Genomic DNA, 15,632 nt, shown 5'->3' with positions numbered 1-15,632 from the left:
GGACTTTCGTCGAAAATTCTATTAAGCAAGTTGCAAAATAGAACTTTATTGTATATATATATTATTGTATATACTGTATATATTGTATTATTTTATAATATAGTACAGTATATAGTTATATAGTGACGTGACAGATTAATTTATTTGGCAATTTATTCCTTCTTTTAATAGATTATACTGCAGCTAAAGCAGAGACAAAAACTAGAGATATTATAACAATTACTATACTATACTTTACTGCACACTTCTGAAAAATACTTTCACTTCAATACTTTTTACCGCAGATTGAACTTTATTTTAGCAGTCTATTTATAACGATGACACGACAAGTTGATTTATTCAGTAATATGTTCTCTCGTTTAACAGATCGCATCGACTAATTTTACAACTAAAATCGAGAAAAACGCGCGTTTCCGTGGAAGTCCGTCGCCGAGTGGATTGTTAAAAATGCACTTCTGACGTGCGGCCACGTTTGCTCCGAGTGGCTATAAAAACGTAAGTGCAATGAAATTACGGTAATAAACGTAATTCAATTTTATTCTTAACCGCGCCGTGGGCTGATATAATCCTTTTACAGAAACGCGTATGGTTCGTTCTATTTCACTTGTCTAAAAATCAGGATCCTTCGATCGGAGTCGGTTTAAGCGAAATTTGAAGGAAAAATTTCGTAAGCGCCAACCAAACATTTATGCATCGACGCGTTGTAACCGCGCGGCGTTTCGCCCCCTCGACGAGCATCGGCGACCCCGCGACCGCGACGAGAAATCACGGTCGGGGGCCCCCGCGCCGATGCTTTGCATTAAAGAAAGGATCAAACAACGCGCCGGAATAAAGCAGAAGGTGAAACGTTACGAGCGTCGGCCGGCCGGGGCTCGTAACTCCCGGCCCGAACGTAAGACGGTGACCGTAACTTTTATTTACCAGCATTCCCGATTTGCGAAACACCGACGCGCTAGCGCGAGTGGATTGAGAAAAGTGGTCTATTTACCCGTTTTCCAGCACAGCGCGAACGATAACAATAAATACGTATAAAAGTGTATTTTCAGTACCATTACCGTGGGGGAGGGGGGCGATGCGCGACCGGAACCGTGGGACCCCTCCCCCCCCTGGCAAAATACATTTTTACTTTTCCGATATTTAAAAGCCCTCAGGTATAACACTATTTTCAAATATAGCGAATCGGAACACAGCGGCGGCGGCTCTCTCTCTCTCTCTCTCTCTCTCTTTTTGTTCTCCCTCCTCGAAAATAAATAGAACAGAGTTTTCCAATTTGCTCGAAAATATTTTCCTGCGAACAGCCTAACAATGCCGTTACCATACGATACCTCCGACTCCTGCTGCACTCCCCCTCCCCCCCCCCCCTCTCTGTATTAATGATCCAACAAGAAACAGATATGTAGCCGGGGCTGGTTCGACGTCGATCCTTCACCATCGACAATCAAACAAAAGATAAACAGTTTCGTATTTTTGATTCTACCCGTTATTGTAACTGCGAACGCGTTTCCAAAGGGAAACGGTCGAATATTCGTTTTCGTCCGAGCGCGGCGTAAAACGACAGCGGAAAATCTCGACAAATTCGGTTCCCGTTGGTGATACTAAATGAACGCTTATTATAATAAAATAAGTAAATAAAATAAAAAATTAAATCTCGTCTTTAACGTGCCATCAGCTGTCATTTAAGTATTAACAAAAATTAATCAACAATTAGATATCCATTAAGCAACAATTACATATCCACACAGCCGAATTTATGACGAAAAGGAAAAATGTCCAAACCTTCCAAGCTCGTTAAATCCCCCAAAAATGATATACAAGAATCCTCATCGTTTAAAGAAAATTAAAAGGGAATAATCAAAGTATTTCGAACAGTAATTTCGAGCAGTAATTTCGAGCAGCATTTCCCACAGCATTTCGACAGCACAGAGGTCGCGAGAAGGCCCCGTCGCGAAGCAAAGTTCCCGGTCCGCGTTTCAGACACTCGGGACCCTCCATTCCCGATCCTGTACAGCCGTAAATCTACGCGCGCGAAATACATGTTTCCGGAGAAGAAGAAGAGAGAGAGAGAGAGAGAGAGAAAAAAAAGGAAAGAACCGGTTTTCAAGCTTCCCGCGAGAACGGCATCCGCCGCGACCGTGCGAGTTCGACAATAAGAAACTCGCTGCGCGGGATATTGTTCAGAAGTTCGTGCGACCGAATCCCCCGGTCCTCCCCTCCCCTCCCCTTTCCTCCGTACTTGGGGGAGTAGTTTCCGATGCGGGTTAAGTTAATACACATTTTCAAATTTTCTCCAATCCGCTGCGTCTTTCCGCGATTCTTCGGCAACGCGCCCGCGGAAAAGGCTCCGGGCGTGCACGGGTCTGACGCCGTTGGATTCGCGACCGACTTGCAGAAATCAGCCTTCTGCGAGAGCTTTTCGGGCGAGAGCAAGAGAGAAAGAGACAGAGAGAGAGACAGAGAGAGAAATGGAAAAGGAAAAATTGGGATAGAGGGCAATGAGGAGAATTAGAGGGTGAGAGAGAGAGAGAGAGAGAGAGAGAGAGAGAGAGAGAGAGAGAGAGAGAAATGGAAAAGGAAAAATTGGGATAGAGGGAAATGAGGAGAATTAGAGGGGGAGAGATTGAGAGAGATATGGCGAGAGAATTGGAGAGAAAAATGGAGAGGGAAATTGAGACTGAAATCGTGAGAGAGTGTTGAATTTTACGCTGATGCTGTACCCTTTTCAGGTATTCTAGAGCTAATTTAATTTATCCTTATTATTATTTTTATTGTCGATATTGCTATCAGTATTACTATTATTATTATACAGTGGTAATTTATAGTAATAGCAATCTATAATAGTACCAACCTATAGTAGTAGCAATCTATAGTAATAGCAATCTATAATAGTATCGACCTATAGCAATAGCAATCAGCGTTAATCAATAGTAGGAACTGTAATTCTAATAGTAATTATTATTCTTACTATTATTACTATTACTATTACTATTATTACAAGATTGTTAACAGTAACAACACCCAGTAAAAAGACGTGAAACCCCAGCCACCAAAGAACCACCATCGACCTAAGAACCCTCCTATTTCGGACTACCGTCCACGACTACGACAGAACGCCTTCAAAAACCAAGGAACTTTAAACAAATATAAGTCGGCGAACTTGTTCGATCCCTGACAAGAAGCCTCCCGCAGTTCGGTAAACTGTTCCGCGGTGTTGCGGCAACGGAGACATCGAGAGAGAGGGGAAGCAATCGCGAAACGGGCGGGTGCCGATAGCGATAGCTGCCGCGCGACTCTCGAATGCAGTTTGCCCGGGCGGGTCGCGCGGTTTGGTAATAAAACAGCCTGCCCCCCCCCCCCCTTCGGTCCTCCCTTCGGTCTATCTATAAGTCCATTACGGGATCCGTATGAAAAATAAGGGTGGTAGCGAAGCGAAAGAGGATGGAGGCGACGGTGGAGGAAGAAAACGGCGATGGAGGCGGAAGACGACGATGGAGGAAGGAGTCGAGCGCCAAGAAAGAGGCAGAAGAAACGTGTATTCGACGCGGCCTCGGGGCCTCGCAGTCGAAATGGATGTGGAATAACAGAGGACGACATTGGTAGCGGCGGCGCGCGCTCGCTCGCAAACTCCGTGCCTCCACGTAAATGCAAATGTCCGTAACAGTGCGCCGCCGCCGGTGTTAGTCGGACAGTTGATGCGAGGAGGGACGGGGGGGATAGGAAACTTAAAAATATTCCTGTCGCGAGAAATCCCCCCGCCGAAAAAGGTTGACTGTTTGAAAAGCTCTTCGCCCGGTCGGCTACGTACGGGAAGGGGAGAAGGGGTTGCGTCCCCCGCCCCGCGATCCCGGTTACCGCCGTTTGCTCCATTTCGAGGACTCGTGCCTTTTGCCTCGTTTCCCCGACTGTTAACCCCCCCCTTCCGTCCTACGCCACTTTCTTCTTGCAGCCCTTCGCATCCCTATCTCTCACTCCCTCGCTCTCTCTCTCTCTCTCTCTCTATTTCTCTCTCTTTCTATCTCTATCTCTATCTCTCTCTCCTTCTATCTCTATCTCTCTCTATCTCTCTCTTTCTCCCTCTCTACCTTCTTCCCTGCTCCTTTCCGTTCGTCTCCGGTGAACTTAGCATCGCCGACGCCGACGGCATCGCCGTCATCTTCAACCAGTCCTCCACTCTTTTCTACGATCCTTATCCCGCGTCACCCTTGCCACCAGCGGGATAAAGTATTTCCGATTCGAATTTCCATTCCCCGATATGATGCCGCGCATTCGCGCGCCCGCCCAGCTAGAGAGCGGAAGATCGAATGCTCGCCTCTAAGCCGATCCTAAACTGCGCTCGATAACCTGCCTTCTAGTCTCCCTTGCCGCGTCTACCCTTTTTCCTCTCCGTTTCTCTCCTTCTCTTTTCCTCTGTCACTATTTTTTTCTAAACTTGATCGAAACTTTTCGAATTTTTGAAACTTTTCGAATTTTCGAATTTTCGAAACTTTTCGAATTTTAGAAGAATTTTTATTTCATTTTTCCCGAATAAAAAGCTTCTCTTAATTGTTTTTATGATAAAAATAATCGCAAAATATTCGTCTGCTGATTTCAGATTTTCCTAATTTATTCAAAAGGTTCGCTTTAAACAGATAAAAATTCAAAGCTTTAGAAAAATTTTAGAAATATTCCACATAACCTAAAAACCACGCAGACATGTTTAGACTGCCTTCGAAACTGTCCCCAAGCTACGGCAATAGAGAAAGGCGTCGCCGAGAATTAGGATTCAGTGAACACGGAAGATGATCCGACGGTTATATTTTTTACTGCTCGAAAATCGTCTCGCAGCGAGTACCAACTTTCCGCCAACAAATCATGAATCCTCCTGCATCACGGCGATGCACCTGCTCGAGCGGCGCCGTCTGCGAGCGGGGGTTTATAGCTAGTAAAAAAAAATATAACCGTGATAGAACACCCTCTCTATTCGACGGATCCGGCTGCCGATGTCCTTTATCCGGTCCCGGAGATAAAGGAAATATTAAGAGAAAGGCGTCTCGAACGACGCCGGGCACGATGTCACCCCTTCCGGAATATATTTCAACGAATTCGTGAGCGTGATTACTAAAAATAGATAGCCGATCTTAGAATGTAATAAAAATCGCGACGGTAATTGCAAATCAACTCTGAAGAGCTCATTGTAAACGCGAGACTTCCGTCTATAAGGTCGCGTTGACGTCGACAAGAAGAAAAATTTTGCAAACTCTAGACATTTGTTTAAATTTCTTCATTTATTAAGTCTAAACCGCAGAAGGAAATTATTATAATATTCGCTTTTATGATAAATAGATAAAATCTTAAAGCCATGACTACCCTAAAATAAAATATATCAGAAAATATAAATCAGTTAAAAAATTATTCACTACAGAATGCCTCAACAATGCCAAAATAACCTCATCAAATAAAATAAAATCAATGAAAAATAAAAAAGAAAGAATTAAATAGACTCATCCCTACTATAATAATTCACCCCAAAATAAAGGGGTTGAAAAGCGCTACGACACGTGGTACACAAAGCGAAATGATTCCATTGCATAGACTTACCTAGACTGGTACTATATTATACGATATTTTCTATCATTTTATAGAACAGTAGGTATCCGGCGACCGCATCGAACTGTTAGCTGATAACGCGAACGATTATTCTCATTACCCTTGTAGCACCATTATCGCGGCTAGTTCCGCGCGCGGTCTTTATTATCGTGGCTCGTCAGGCACCACGTGACTCCGAGCGACGACACCCGGGGCCGCCTCTACACGCATTACTGTGTCACGGCCCGATACGCGGGGGCGATACGTGGCGTCGGATTACGTGGCTCTAACGAAACTTACGTCTCCCTCCTTACGGGGGGGGGGGGGGGGGGGGGGGGGGGGGGAGGAGGGCGTCGAGAGAGAGAGAGAGAGACCGCGTATACCTATCGCGGCCGACTCCCGGCCGCGTGATTTCTAAACGCTTTTCACCGGATACGCGTCGCCCCCCCTCTCCCCCCTCCGTCCACTCGATCGATCCTCGTTCCCGTTCCGCGTCGCACAGTGGGTCCGGATTAGCGTAAGGTGCGACATTTTTACCAAAAAATGAAGTTACGCGTATCGATATGTATCGAATGTATACTACTTCCTAAATGTCTACCAACCTCAAAAATAAAAATATAACAATAATAAAATATAACAGTAATATTAACGATAATAATAATAACAGTAATAGAATTAATGTATCTTTTCTTAATTAATCCTTAATCTGACGTTATTTCTTTTAATTTTTTAATTTTTTTATTTCTTTAATATTAAATGAAGAGTTGTGGGGCAATGGCGCACCTTACGTCGATCCGGACCACTGTGCGCCGGGCCGAATCAACGGCCGCCGCTATTTTATGGGGAATATTATGTCGCCGGACGGGAAATTTTCAAATCAACCGGGAAATGGAAATTAAGAATATAAAATGAAGTACGCAGCGCTGCCGTGTCCGTCAGCGTGTTTCCCCCTCCCATTCTACTTCGACGCGATTTTATCGGCAGTCGTGAAAGTTTTTCCAACCCCCTCACGGTATTTCCGGACTTATGGGTGACGGGTTTATTGGTTTCGCGTTTTTCGTGCCGGCGATAATTAATCAGGGCGTTCCGCGAGTTTTGCCGAATTAGGCGCGGTGACCGGGCGAAGGGTCGTCGAGTAAATGGTATCATTATTTTTTCGGGAGGCTCGCGGAGGATAAAACTTAGTATTGAACAACTTTCTGAAACAAAGAAAAATTATTCTATATTTTCCTAAGCATTTTTTCTAGAAATTTTTTAAAAGTTTTTAAAAGTTTTTTTCAAGACCACCCTGTGTATTGTATAACTAACTCATAAACGCATCATTGCAATTTGAGTAATCGGAAATAAAAAAATTAGTGACAGGTACCATAAATAAAAAAATTACTCATAGGTACCATAAATAAAAAAATAACTGATAAATACCATAAATCTAGTATTAACAACGCTACAGTAACATTATTGAACAAAAGCATAAGTATGCTACCTGCGAATGATTTATTAATGACGCCGAATAATTCGAGATCTCGCACTGTCTTTCTTATTATATGAAATCGCTCGTCATTTACGCGTGCTTTATAAAACGTCTGCCACCCATAGTTCCGCGAAAGATGAGGGAACGGGGTTCCTCGCTACGAATATGTAATCAATGAGACGGCATCATTTTAGAAACTCCCACGGCTAGTTTCCTTTTGATATATATATATTTATTTCGCGCACTTTGTTGAAACGCTACCACGGCCACCGTAACAAAAAACTCAATTTCACGAATTTCAACTTTTTCGACGGTTTTTCCGGGCTGCAAAATTCAAACCGAAACGATTTTACGAAGTTCGCGGTGAAAGGCCGAACGGTTGCAGCTACGCAACTTTGGAATGATAAAAACCATTTAGAGACAGCCAACAGAGATTTTCAGAATCAACGATAAAAATATGCGTAGGTTAAAAATTGGCCTAATAATTATTATATTCTATCCAGAGACCTTCGAATATATTTTATTACTAATAAAAACCATTTAGAGACAGCCAACAGAGATTCTCAAATTAACGATAAAATTTCGCATAGATTAAAAATTCGTCTAACAATTATTAAATCCAAGGCCTTTGAACATTTTTCATTTTTCATACACTCGCCAGCCGAAGCGACAAGATTGTACAACTTTTGATAAAATCGCGATAAAAGCGTGATTAAATCGAGATACACGAAACTTTCTTTAAATTAAAGTTAAGCCGCTGCAGAGTCTAGGAAAAATGAAAAGAGAGAGGGAGAGAGGGAGAAATAGAGTGGAGGAGAGACCAAGTTCGACCACGGCAAAATTTCTTAAACTTGACCTCCCGCGAACTAATCTAGCTTCCCAGAAAGGTCAACTTCAGCGATCATCCCTAAGGTCGAAACTCCCTCGTACATCACCGACTATACATTTTTCACTTGTTCCGCAACGATCTTGTCTTTATTCAACACTTTATCAACCGGGTATTTGACTGTAAATATCTCAGCTCATTTTACTTTTATTTCAGCTATTTTATTAAGACTCGTGATAAAGAATTCACGCAAGATCTGTTAAATACGAATATTATTCATTTCTTCTAAATCGAAATTAAATTAAATCTTTTGGTATAAATTATTAATAAATTATTGGTTGCCTTGATAAGAGATTTATAGGCTACTGATCGAAATGACAATTTATCAGCTATTGGTTAGTAAATTGTTAACCCTTTAAGGACGACGATTTTTTCGGCCAGGTGAGACAGAAGCTGGAAGCGATTTTCGCAGATCTATTAAAGTGCCTTATATAGAAATTATTTTAATTTGCTTATAATGCAAGTATAATTTATATAATTTATATAATTTATACAATCTATATACAATGATACACAATTACATAATTTATATATTACAAAACGTATAATTTAAATACAAATTATCTTAACATAAGCACCGACTGTCGCTTCCACTTCTCCCACCTTAACATAACCTGTCGAAACACCAAGTCGACCAAGAGCCATCTCTGGTCCGCAAAGGGTTGAGAACAAAGTTCCGCGAGTTCGAAGACAGCGATTCCTGGCGAAGAGCGGTCCTAAAGGTTCTCAGTTCCTTGGCGCTTTTCTCTTGCCGTTAATTCGTACCAGGGGATGGCTTCGCTCGTTTATTGCGGGATCACTCGGAAAACAGGGTCGAGGTCGAGGGAAAGCGAGAATCCCGGGAATTCGCGTTTCCTCGTACATCTTAAGAGAGAGAGAGAGAGAGGGGGGCAGGGGTGTGTCGGGTGATCAGAAGCCCGATTTAGGTACGTGTATCCGTAGGATATAGCCGCGAGGGGGGGGGGGGGAGGGGTGGCGGGGGGGGGTTTGTTCGCCGGCTGCTCGGCGGCAGCGGGCGCCGGGTGAAATTTTCGCGTGTTCTTCGAGGTTAACGGAGACACCCGGAAAATTTATACTTCGGCAATAGTAATACCGTGGGTGTGGGACAGGTGCCGGCGGTGGGTCCAGATCGATAGAACGTTAAAACAGAGGGGAAACCGGCTGGAGAGCGAGAGAGCAAGCGAGAGAGAAAGGCAGAGAGAGTGAAAGAGCGAGAGAGAATTATAGAGAGTGAGAGAGAGAGTCGGAGAGAATTATAGAGAGTGAGAGAGAGTCAGAGAGAATGAGAGAGAGAGTTAGAGAGAATTATAGAGAGTGAGAGAGAGTCAGAGAGAATGATAGAGAGCGAGAGAGAGAGAGAGAGAGAGTCAGAGAGCGAGAGAGAATGATAGAGAGTCAGAGAGCGCGAGAGAGAACAAGAGGGAGCCTGTACCTCCGGGCCAGTCACCCCGACGAATAACCTCTCGCCATAAGCGGGGAAAAGCCTTCTTTTACTCTCGCGGCCGTACATCCAACTTGGCCCCCCGTGATTTACGCGGCAGATTTTGGCGGTAAAAGTCCCGGACGCGGCCCGGAGCCTTCGCCGTCATCCCCCCCGCCCGAAAAATCATGGCGCGAAACCCCCTTTCCTTATTTAATCAGCGAACTTCCAGCCGGAGGTCGGGTGGGGGCGGGGGTTCAGGGTGGTTCGGAAAACATCCACGAAATTTCCCAGAGGCTGCCGCGGCGTCGAATATTCGCCCCCCGGACGGAGCCACTTCAATTCCAAAGAAATTTTTCTAAGTATCCTCGCACGCCGAACTTTGCCACCGCGGTGTGTAGATCCTCGATTAAGAAGAATTCTTTATTGTACGAGCACTTTCGCCGAGTTCGTGATTATTGTTGCTTATTGTTCAAGGGTGGTGGAGCTTGTAGGCTTGAGAAGGGTGTAAGGTAATAGGTGCATTTATCAATTCTTTTTTTTATTTTTATCTATTGATAGTACTATGTTTTAATGAAAAAGAATTGTTCTTCGTGACTTACCACTTTTTTAACAAACGAGACGAACCCATATCCTTTGGATTTGAGTGTTTGTGGATCTCTGACGACTCTACAATCCCTGCAACAAAAAGATATACCAACATTAGATATTAATTTCATATTGTTATTATTCAGTATTGTTAGTTAGTTGAATTCAATTTTCGATGCCGCTTTAATTTAATCGCAGTGCTATTTTATTATCATTTTATATGCGAGTGTAGATATTTATTGGTGCGATGCATATGCAGCAATAATTTTTTATAATCTCGTGTTCCTAAAATGATTAATTGAGTCTGAAGCTTCTCTAAAAAAAATATTATAATAATATTGTAATAATATCGTAGTAATAATATTATAATAATATTACGGTAATAGTATTATAACTATATTATAGTAATGATATTATAATTATATAAGATAGAGACTCCCTTATCCTACAATTTATCTTTATAAAAATCCCACATCCAAGCAATCTACTATTTAATCAATGTATTTAATCTACTATTTAAATACAATATCACCTAACAGCAACCTTAAATTTTTATACATATCAATATATCCTGCCATCAATAAATTACAAAAATTAAACATTTGGACAAGAACCTCCCCCAAAATAAAACTATCTTCGTCCAACCAGGAATTCCAATATCGTTCAATCGCGCCACCCAACGCAATTAACTTAAAAACTCCTCCGCCGGTGCTCAACACTTTAATGCCGCGAATCAGTTTATCCGTCGCGCGCGGAACGTATTTAGCGAGTATCCATGGAGCATCGCGCCGGCGTCTTCCCGGTCTCCCAAGTGAAATTTTCCTTTGTCCCGTCATTACGATTTAATAACACCCACCCCGGAGCGAAGAGTTGAATTTATCCCTGGCCGGCGACGGACGAATTTCGAAGCATTTGTATTCCCACGAAAACTGCCCCGACAACATTGCGGCGGAGCAGAGTCGGCGAGAGTCCGGTTGCCGTTTGGTAGGACGAGGGGAAGGGGGCGGGGAGGTTGCCTTCAAATTCTTCCTCATAATTAAGATTCCAGCCAGTGCCCGGCCGACGAAATTAGGAATACTCCGAAGAGGGGGTGGCAAGGGAGGGGGGGACGCGGCGAACCCCGGCTCGTTCTTTTCAGCTTAAATAAAGTATTCTTTCGGCCGATGAAGTCTGGCATGCGGTTCGAATAAAATTCCAGGTTATGGGTCTGTTTAATTCCTTGTCCCGGTTCCTGCCGTTCCGCTGCCGCTGCCGCCACGCCGTCGTCGTCGTGGTCGTCTGAATTTTCTTCGACCGCGTGCTGCACCCCCGGCTCCGAGGTCTAGTTCTTTTTTTTTTTTGATATGGGAATGCCGGCTATGCACCGCCCCGCCAGACCCAAACCACTACAAGGACATATATCGGTGTTCAGAATATCTTTTATAGATAATGCTCAGCTATTCGCTTTTGCGCGAAAGAATTTGGGACGCGTCGATATAGCGGCCACGATATCCGCACGAGGGGGGGGTCTTCGAAGTCGGCGCACGAATTCGACTGCTCGACCACGCCAATGGAAATATATTATGTAGATTAATTTTGGCTTTATTAAATATATTATTGCGTGGTAGAGACTGTAAATATTTCTCTGAATTTTACATAGTTTTAATAGGGGCGAGACACGCCGCAGCAATTTTTAAATTACTGCTACATAGAAATGAAAATGGGAGCAATATTATTGTGTAAAATATATCATTCTAGTCTTTATAATACTATTAACTGTATTACTCGAACTAGAATTTTACATAGTTTTAGCAGGGGTGGTACGTGACGCGCCGCTGCAATTTTTAAATCACTGCTATAATGGAAATGAAAATAATAATAATGTTAATAATTATTAACTGTACTACTCGAATTCGAGTTTTACATAGTTTTACTAGGGGTGGAAAATATTAAATAACAAACGAAGGCTAATCAACGTGAAAGAAGAATTATCTACTTTCATCACCAGCAAGAAACAATACTCTACCAAAGTATTAAATTCGTCGAACGCGCATCGAACAAAGAAAGGGTTGTTTACAGATCTCTCAATGCTTGTTCGTCGTAGTACGTTTCGTACAGCGTCGTCAAAATGAAACGCGTCCCCGACTGTAAAAAGATCACCGGTGCCCCGTAATACGCGAAACGTTTAACCCGATTTAAGTTACTAGGGTTAAAAGACCCCCGGCTGAGGAGGGGGGAGGGGGGGCAGGGGGGTAGAATGTTCACCGTAACGCGGCCGAATGAAATTGTAAAAAGGGGTAGTAAATATTGAGAACTAAGGAGCGGAGAAAAACTGGCAAAAAGGAGAGAAGAGTCGTAAAAGGGTGGGTCTCGCCGAAAGGACAGAGAGAACGTAAGCGAGATTACGCGATTCGGGAAGGGAGAGGGGGGGGGGGCGCAATAGGGCGTCAGTTTCTTGGCCCCGGGTATATCACCGTTCCCTTCCGCATTGTCCGCCTCTTTGTCCACGTGATTTGCGCGGCACGGCTTTTCCTTATTAAACCAATTGAACCGTGGGAATGGTGTTGACAACCAATAAACGTCTGACGTTAGGATTATTTTATAATATTTTATATTTATATGAGTGAGAATCTTTATTGTGTTATTAAATTGGTTGTTATTATTAAAATTGTGAGTTTAAGTTGTTTGACGTTGTTGGTAATGTATTAAAGTTTATTGGAGAATAAGTATGGAGATATAAAGATAGAAATGGAAAAATTAATATATTAACCCTTTGGGCTCGAAGTCACTAAAATTTATAATAATAAATTTATAATAATAGGTCGACTTTTTATATTCAAATTTTTTTAATGTTAAGATTATTTTTTAATGTGATAAGATAGTTTTAGTAATGTCTCTGAGTCATCACTTGAGTGCAAAGAGTTAACCCTCTAACAGCTAGCTTCTGTTCTATTTCACTGATTACAAATATTATTATTTAACTACCAAGTCTCCAAACATTAATTTAAATTTTACCATACACTCTTCAAAACATTGCTAAATAATACAAAATACCAGCGCAGAAGCTTCATCAAGAAATCAAACAAAAAGACGTCATTAAAAATTTACCTAACACGCGTCAAGATAAAGCAACGTATTGCTAGCAGAAAGAAGTGTTACAATTTGTGTCATTAATGCACGACGATCTACCTTAACCAATTATTGAACGAAGTAGAAGACGGCCGACAGTCGTCATCGGTTTCCTAAAAAAGGTATAGGCTATGCAGTCTGGTAAATATCTGGTCGAAATTCGAAAACAACCGCGCCGGCCGCGTTTTCCTTTCAGGTATTCCGCGATGGTTTCCGAATCCAGGCGCGGCATTGTTTCCCCGCGACTTTCGCAGTGGGAACGCGCCGGCGAATGTCACAGTATACACGAACATGAGTAATAGTCAATATAAGTTAGATGTAGAGCACGCCAGTCGCATATGTCGTTGCCCACACTTCAAGTCTCCCACCCTCTTCCGCATACGATATAGCCGGGAACCCTCGGCACCGCGTTCTCATTGCGCGTCCCAACCCCCCTGCGCCGCGAACCGACCCTCCTCACGATCCCCTCATACCCCCTCATGCTCCCTCACACCCTCTCGGCCCCCACACACCCCCTCGACCACCCCTCGCCGACGGTTTCCTCGTTCTTTTTTGTTCCCTCTTCTCGTTTGTACTCCGCGCGCGCGAGAGTGCTCCGTACGCGACGAACGAAACAATCGTCCCCCGATGGGTGCCGGCCAACTCCCCCCTCCCCTACCCCCTACCCCCTCGACCGGGGGTGCGGCGGCCGTAGATTTACGTTTGCACCGCTAAAAATCGTAAATTAATGCACGGTTATTGACGCGATAAATCTCGAAATTTAATTCAAGTTCCATCGGTAGAGCTGTCCTGGCCGACAGCCTCCTCCTCCTCCTCCTCCGCCTCCTCTTTCCTCTTTGGTCAGTCAGCCGGCCGCGACAATGGCGCGGCGGAGCTTTTCCCGCCGCCGAAACGACAAAGCCCAGATAGGATAAAGAGTTAGTCTGGATTTATTGCCGGGCACGGCGCGATCAACGTCAGAATGGAAACGTTCGCGCGAAGTCGATGATTCAAATTGCGCGTCTGCGACAACCGTGTCCGGTGCTACCTGTGCACCCCCCCCCCCCCCCCACCCTTCTGGCTCTTGCTTCTCTCCACACCTTTCAATCCGCGATCATTTATCTCGCGCCGGTTTTGTTTATTCCCGAGGATTTTATTTATTATGCTCGCGAGACTGGCGATAGCGAATCGGAACGAAATGGATGGAGATGATAGGAGGATGTCTTCGAGACGCTTTTAACCCTCTGAACAATATAATAATGACGAAGAAACGAAAATTGTTTGGTAATATTAGGCGAGGACCTATTCGTACCTTTTAATGTCTAAAATAAGACGTCTTGAAGACGTCCATAAGGTGTCTTTTAGACGTTTCTGAGAAGTTTTAATCTTGTTCTTTTTAACGTCTTAATCACGTCCATTTCAGGACCTAAGGCGTTAAAACATAAAACAGACATAAAATGGACGTCCCTGAGATATCCAGCGCCTACACCTTACTTATAACTTGAAAATATATTAATTATTAAATATTGAAAATATAAAAAGCAATTTGAGGCTCATCGACGAAAAAGAAGTGGAACAGCGAAAGCAATTAAATTACTTCGTTCACTTGATATTTAACGTCAATCTAGTATTCAACGATGAACGTCAGCGTGACGTAGCGCGTGTCTCGAAACAGTTTTTCCAGGACGGGATATAAACGCGAGTTCAGACGGAATGCGGAATTAGTAAATCGACCTGCGCGCTAATACTCTGTCAGTTGTCTTAATCGAATTACGGGTTTAATTTCGTTAGCAGCAACGTATATATATATAGATATATATACGTTAAATCAATTCTGTTCAACATTAATAGACTGTAATTATGAGGCTGATGGTATTAGGTACACGGAATTCTCTAACTGGGATCTAACTGATATTTCGTCCGATCGAATTACAGTAATTCCGCGCATGTAAACGCAACCGATCACGGAAATGGGGGGTCGAACTTGCGCGTCCCACGGATCCTTAATTCTGTTTCAGTGGATATGGAACGCGTGTTCCTTATTATTAATAAGAAATCGGGGTGTAATATTTTGAGAAATAATATTTTGGGATGCTTGAAAATTCGACTGTTGTTTTAAGAAATCAATGAGATAATATCGGCTGATTATATTGTATATTTATGTGACAGTAGTGTAATTAAAATTAGGATTAAAAAATGATGTTTAGTACTGTAACTAGGTTACGAATTTTTATGGATTTAGGTTTTAGGTACAGATTATGCAGATATTAATATAGCGAGAAAATTAAGAATTTCTCGATTTTTATACTCTTTTTTTCAATAATCATCCTTTTATATAACATCAAAGGAATTTGTGATAGATTTTTTTACAACATTTTTTACAATAGACAAAGGAAACTAGAATTCCAATTCGTGAAAAACAGCGTATGAGAATAATATTCGAATACGAAATAATATTCGTAAAAATAATATTCTAAAGTTCGCGAGTAACCGAGACCGTAACAAAAATTCCTAGAAATTCTATTTCGCAAACGGACGAGTAAAATACGCGGCAGCGCGAGGCTCGCGGGTCAGAAATTCGTCGAAAGAAACAATTTTGTTTGCAACGATTAAAACTG

At 42.8% G+C, this 15,632-nt stretch overlaps 1 protein-coding gene across 6 annotated transcripts in view; it reads right to left on the bottom strand.

The window, feature by feature from the left end:
* LOC144476475 (nucleolysin TIAR) overlaps positions 1-15,632 on the bottom strand; it is a 680,102-nt gene that overhangs the window by 64,586 nt on the left and 599,884 nt on the right. For all 6 annotated transcript variants that reach the window (XM_078193491.1, XM_078193490.1, XM_078193489.1 and 3 more), the window contains one exon: positions 9,942-10,017. In XM_078193491.1, the coding sequence (XP_078049617.1) occupies positions 9,942-10,017 (76 nt within the window). The remainder of the gene's footprint in view (positions 1-9,941; positions 10,018-15,632) is intronic.

This window comes from Augochlora pura, chromosome 10 (genome assembly GCF_028453695.1).
Source record: "Augochlora pura isolate Apur16 chromosome 10, APUR_v2.2.1, whole genome shotgun sequence".
NCBI lineage: Eukaryota > Metazoa > Arthropoda > Insecta > Hymenoptera > Halictidae > Augochlora > Augochlora pura.
Note: the sequence above shows the minus strand (reverse complement) of the source record. Positions and strands in the feature narration are given on the sequence as shown.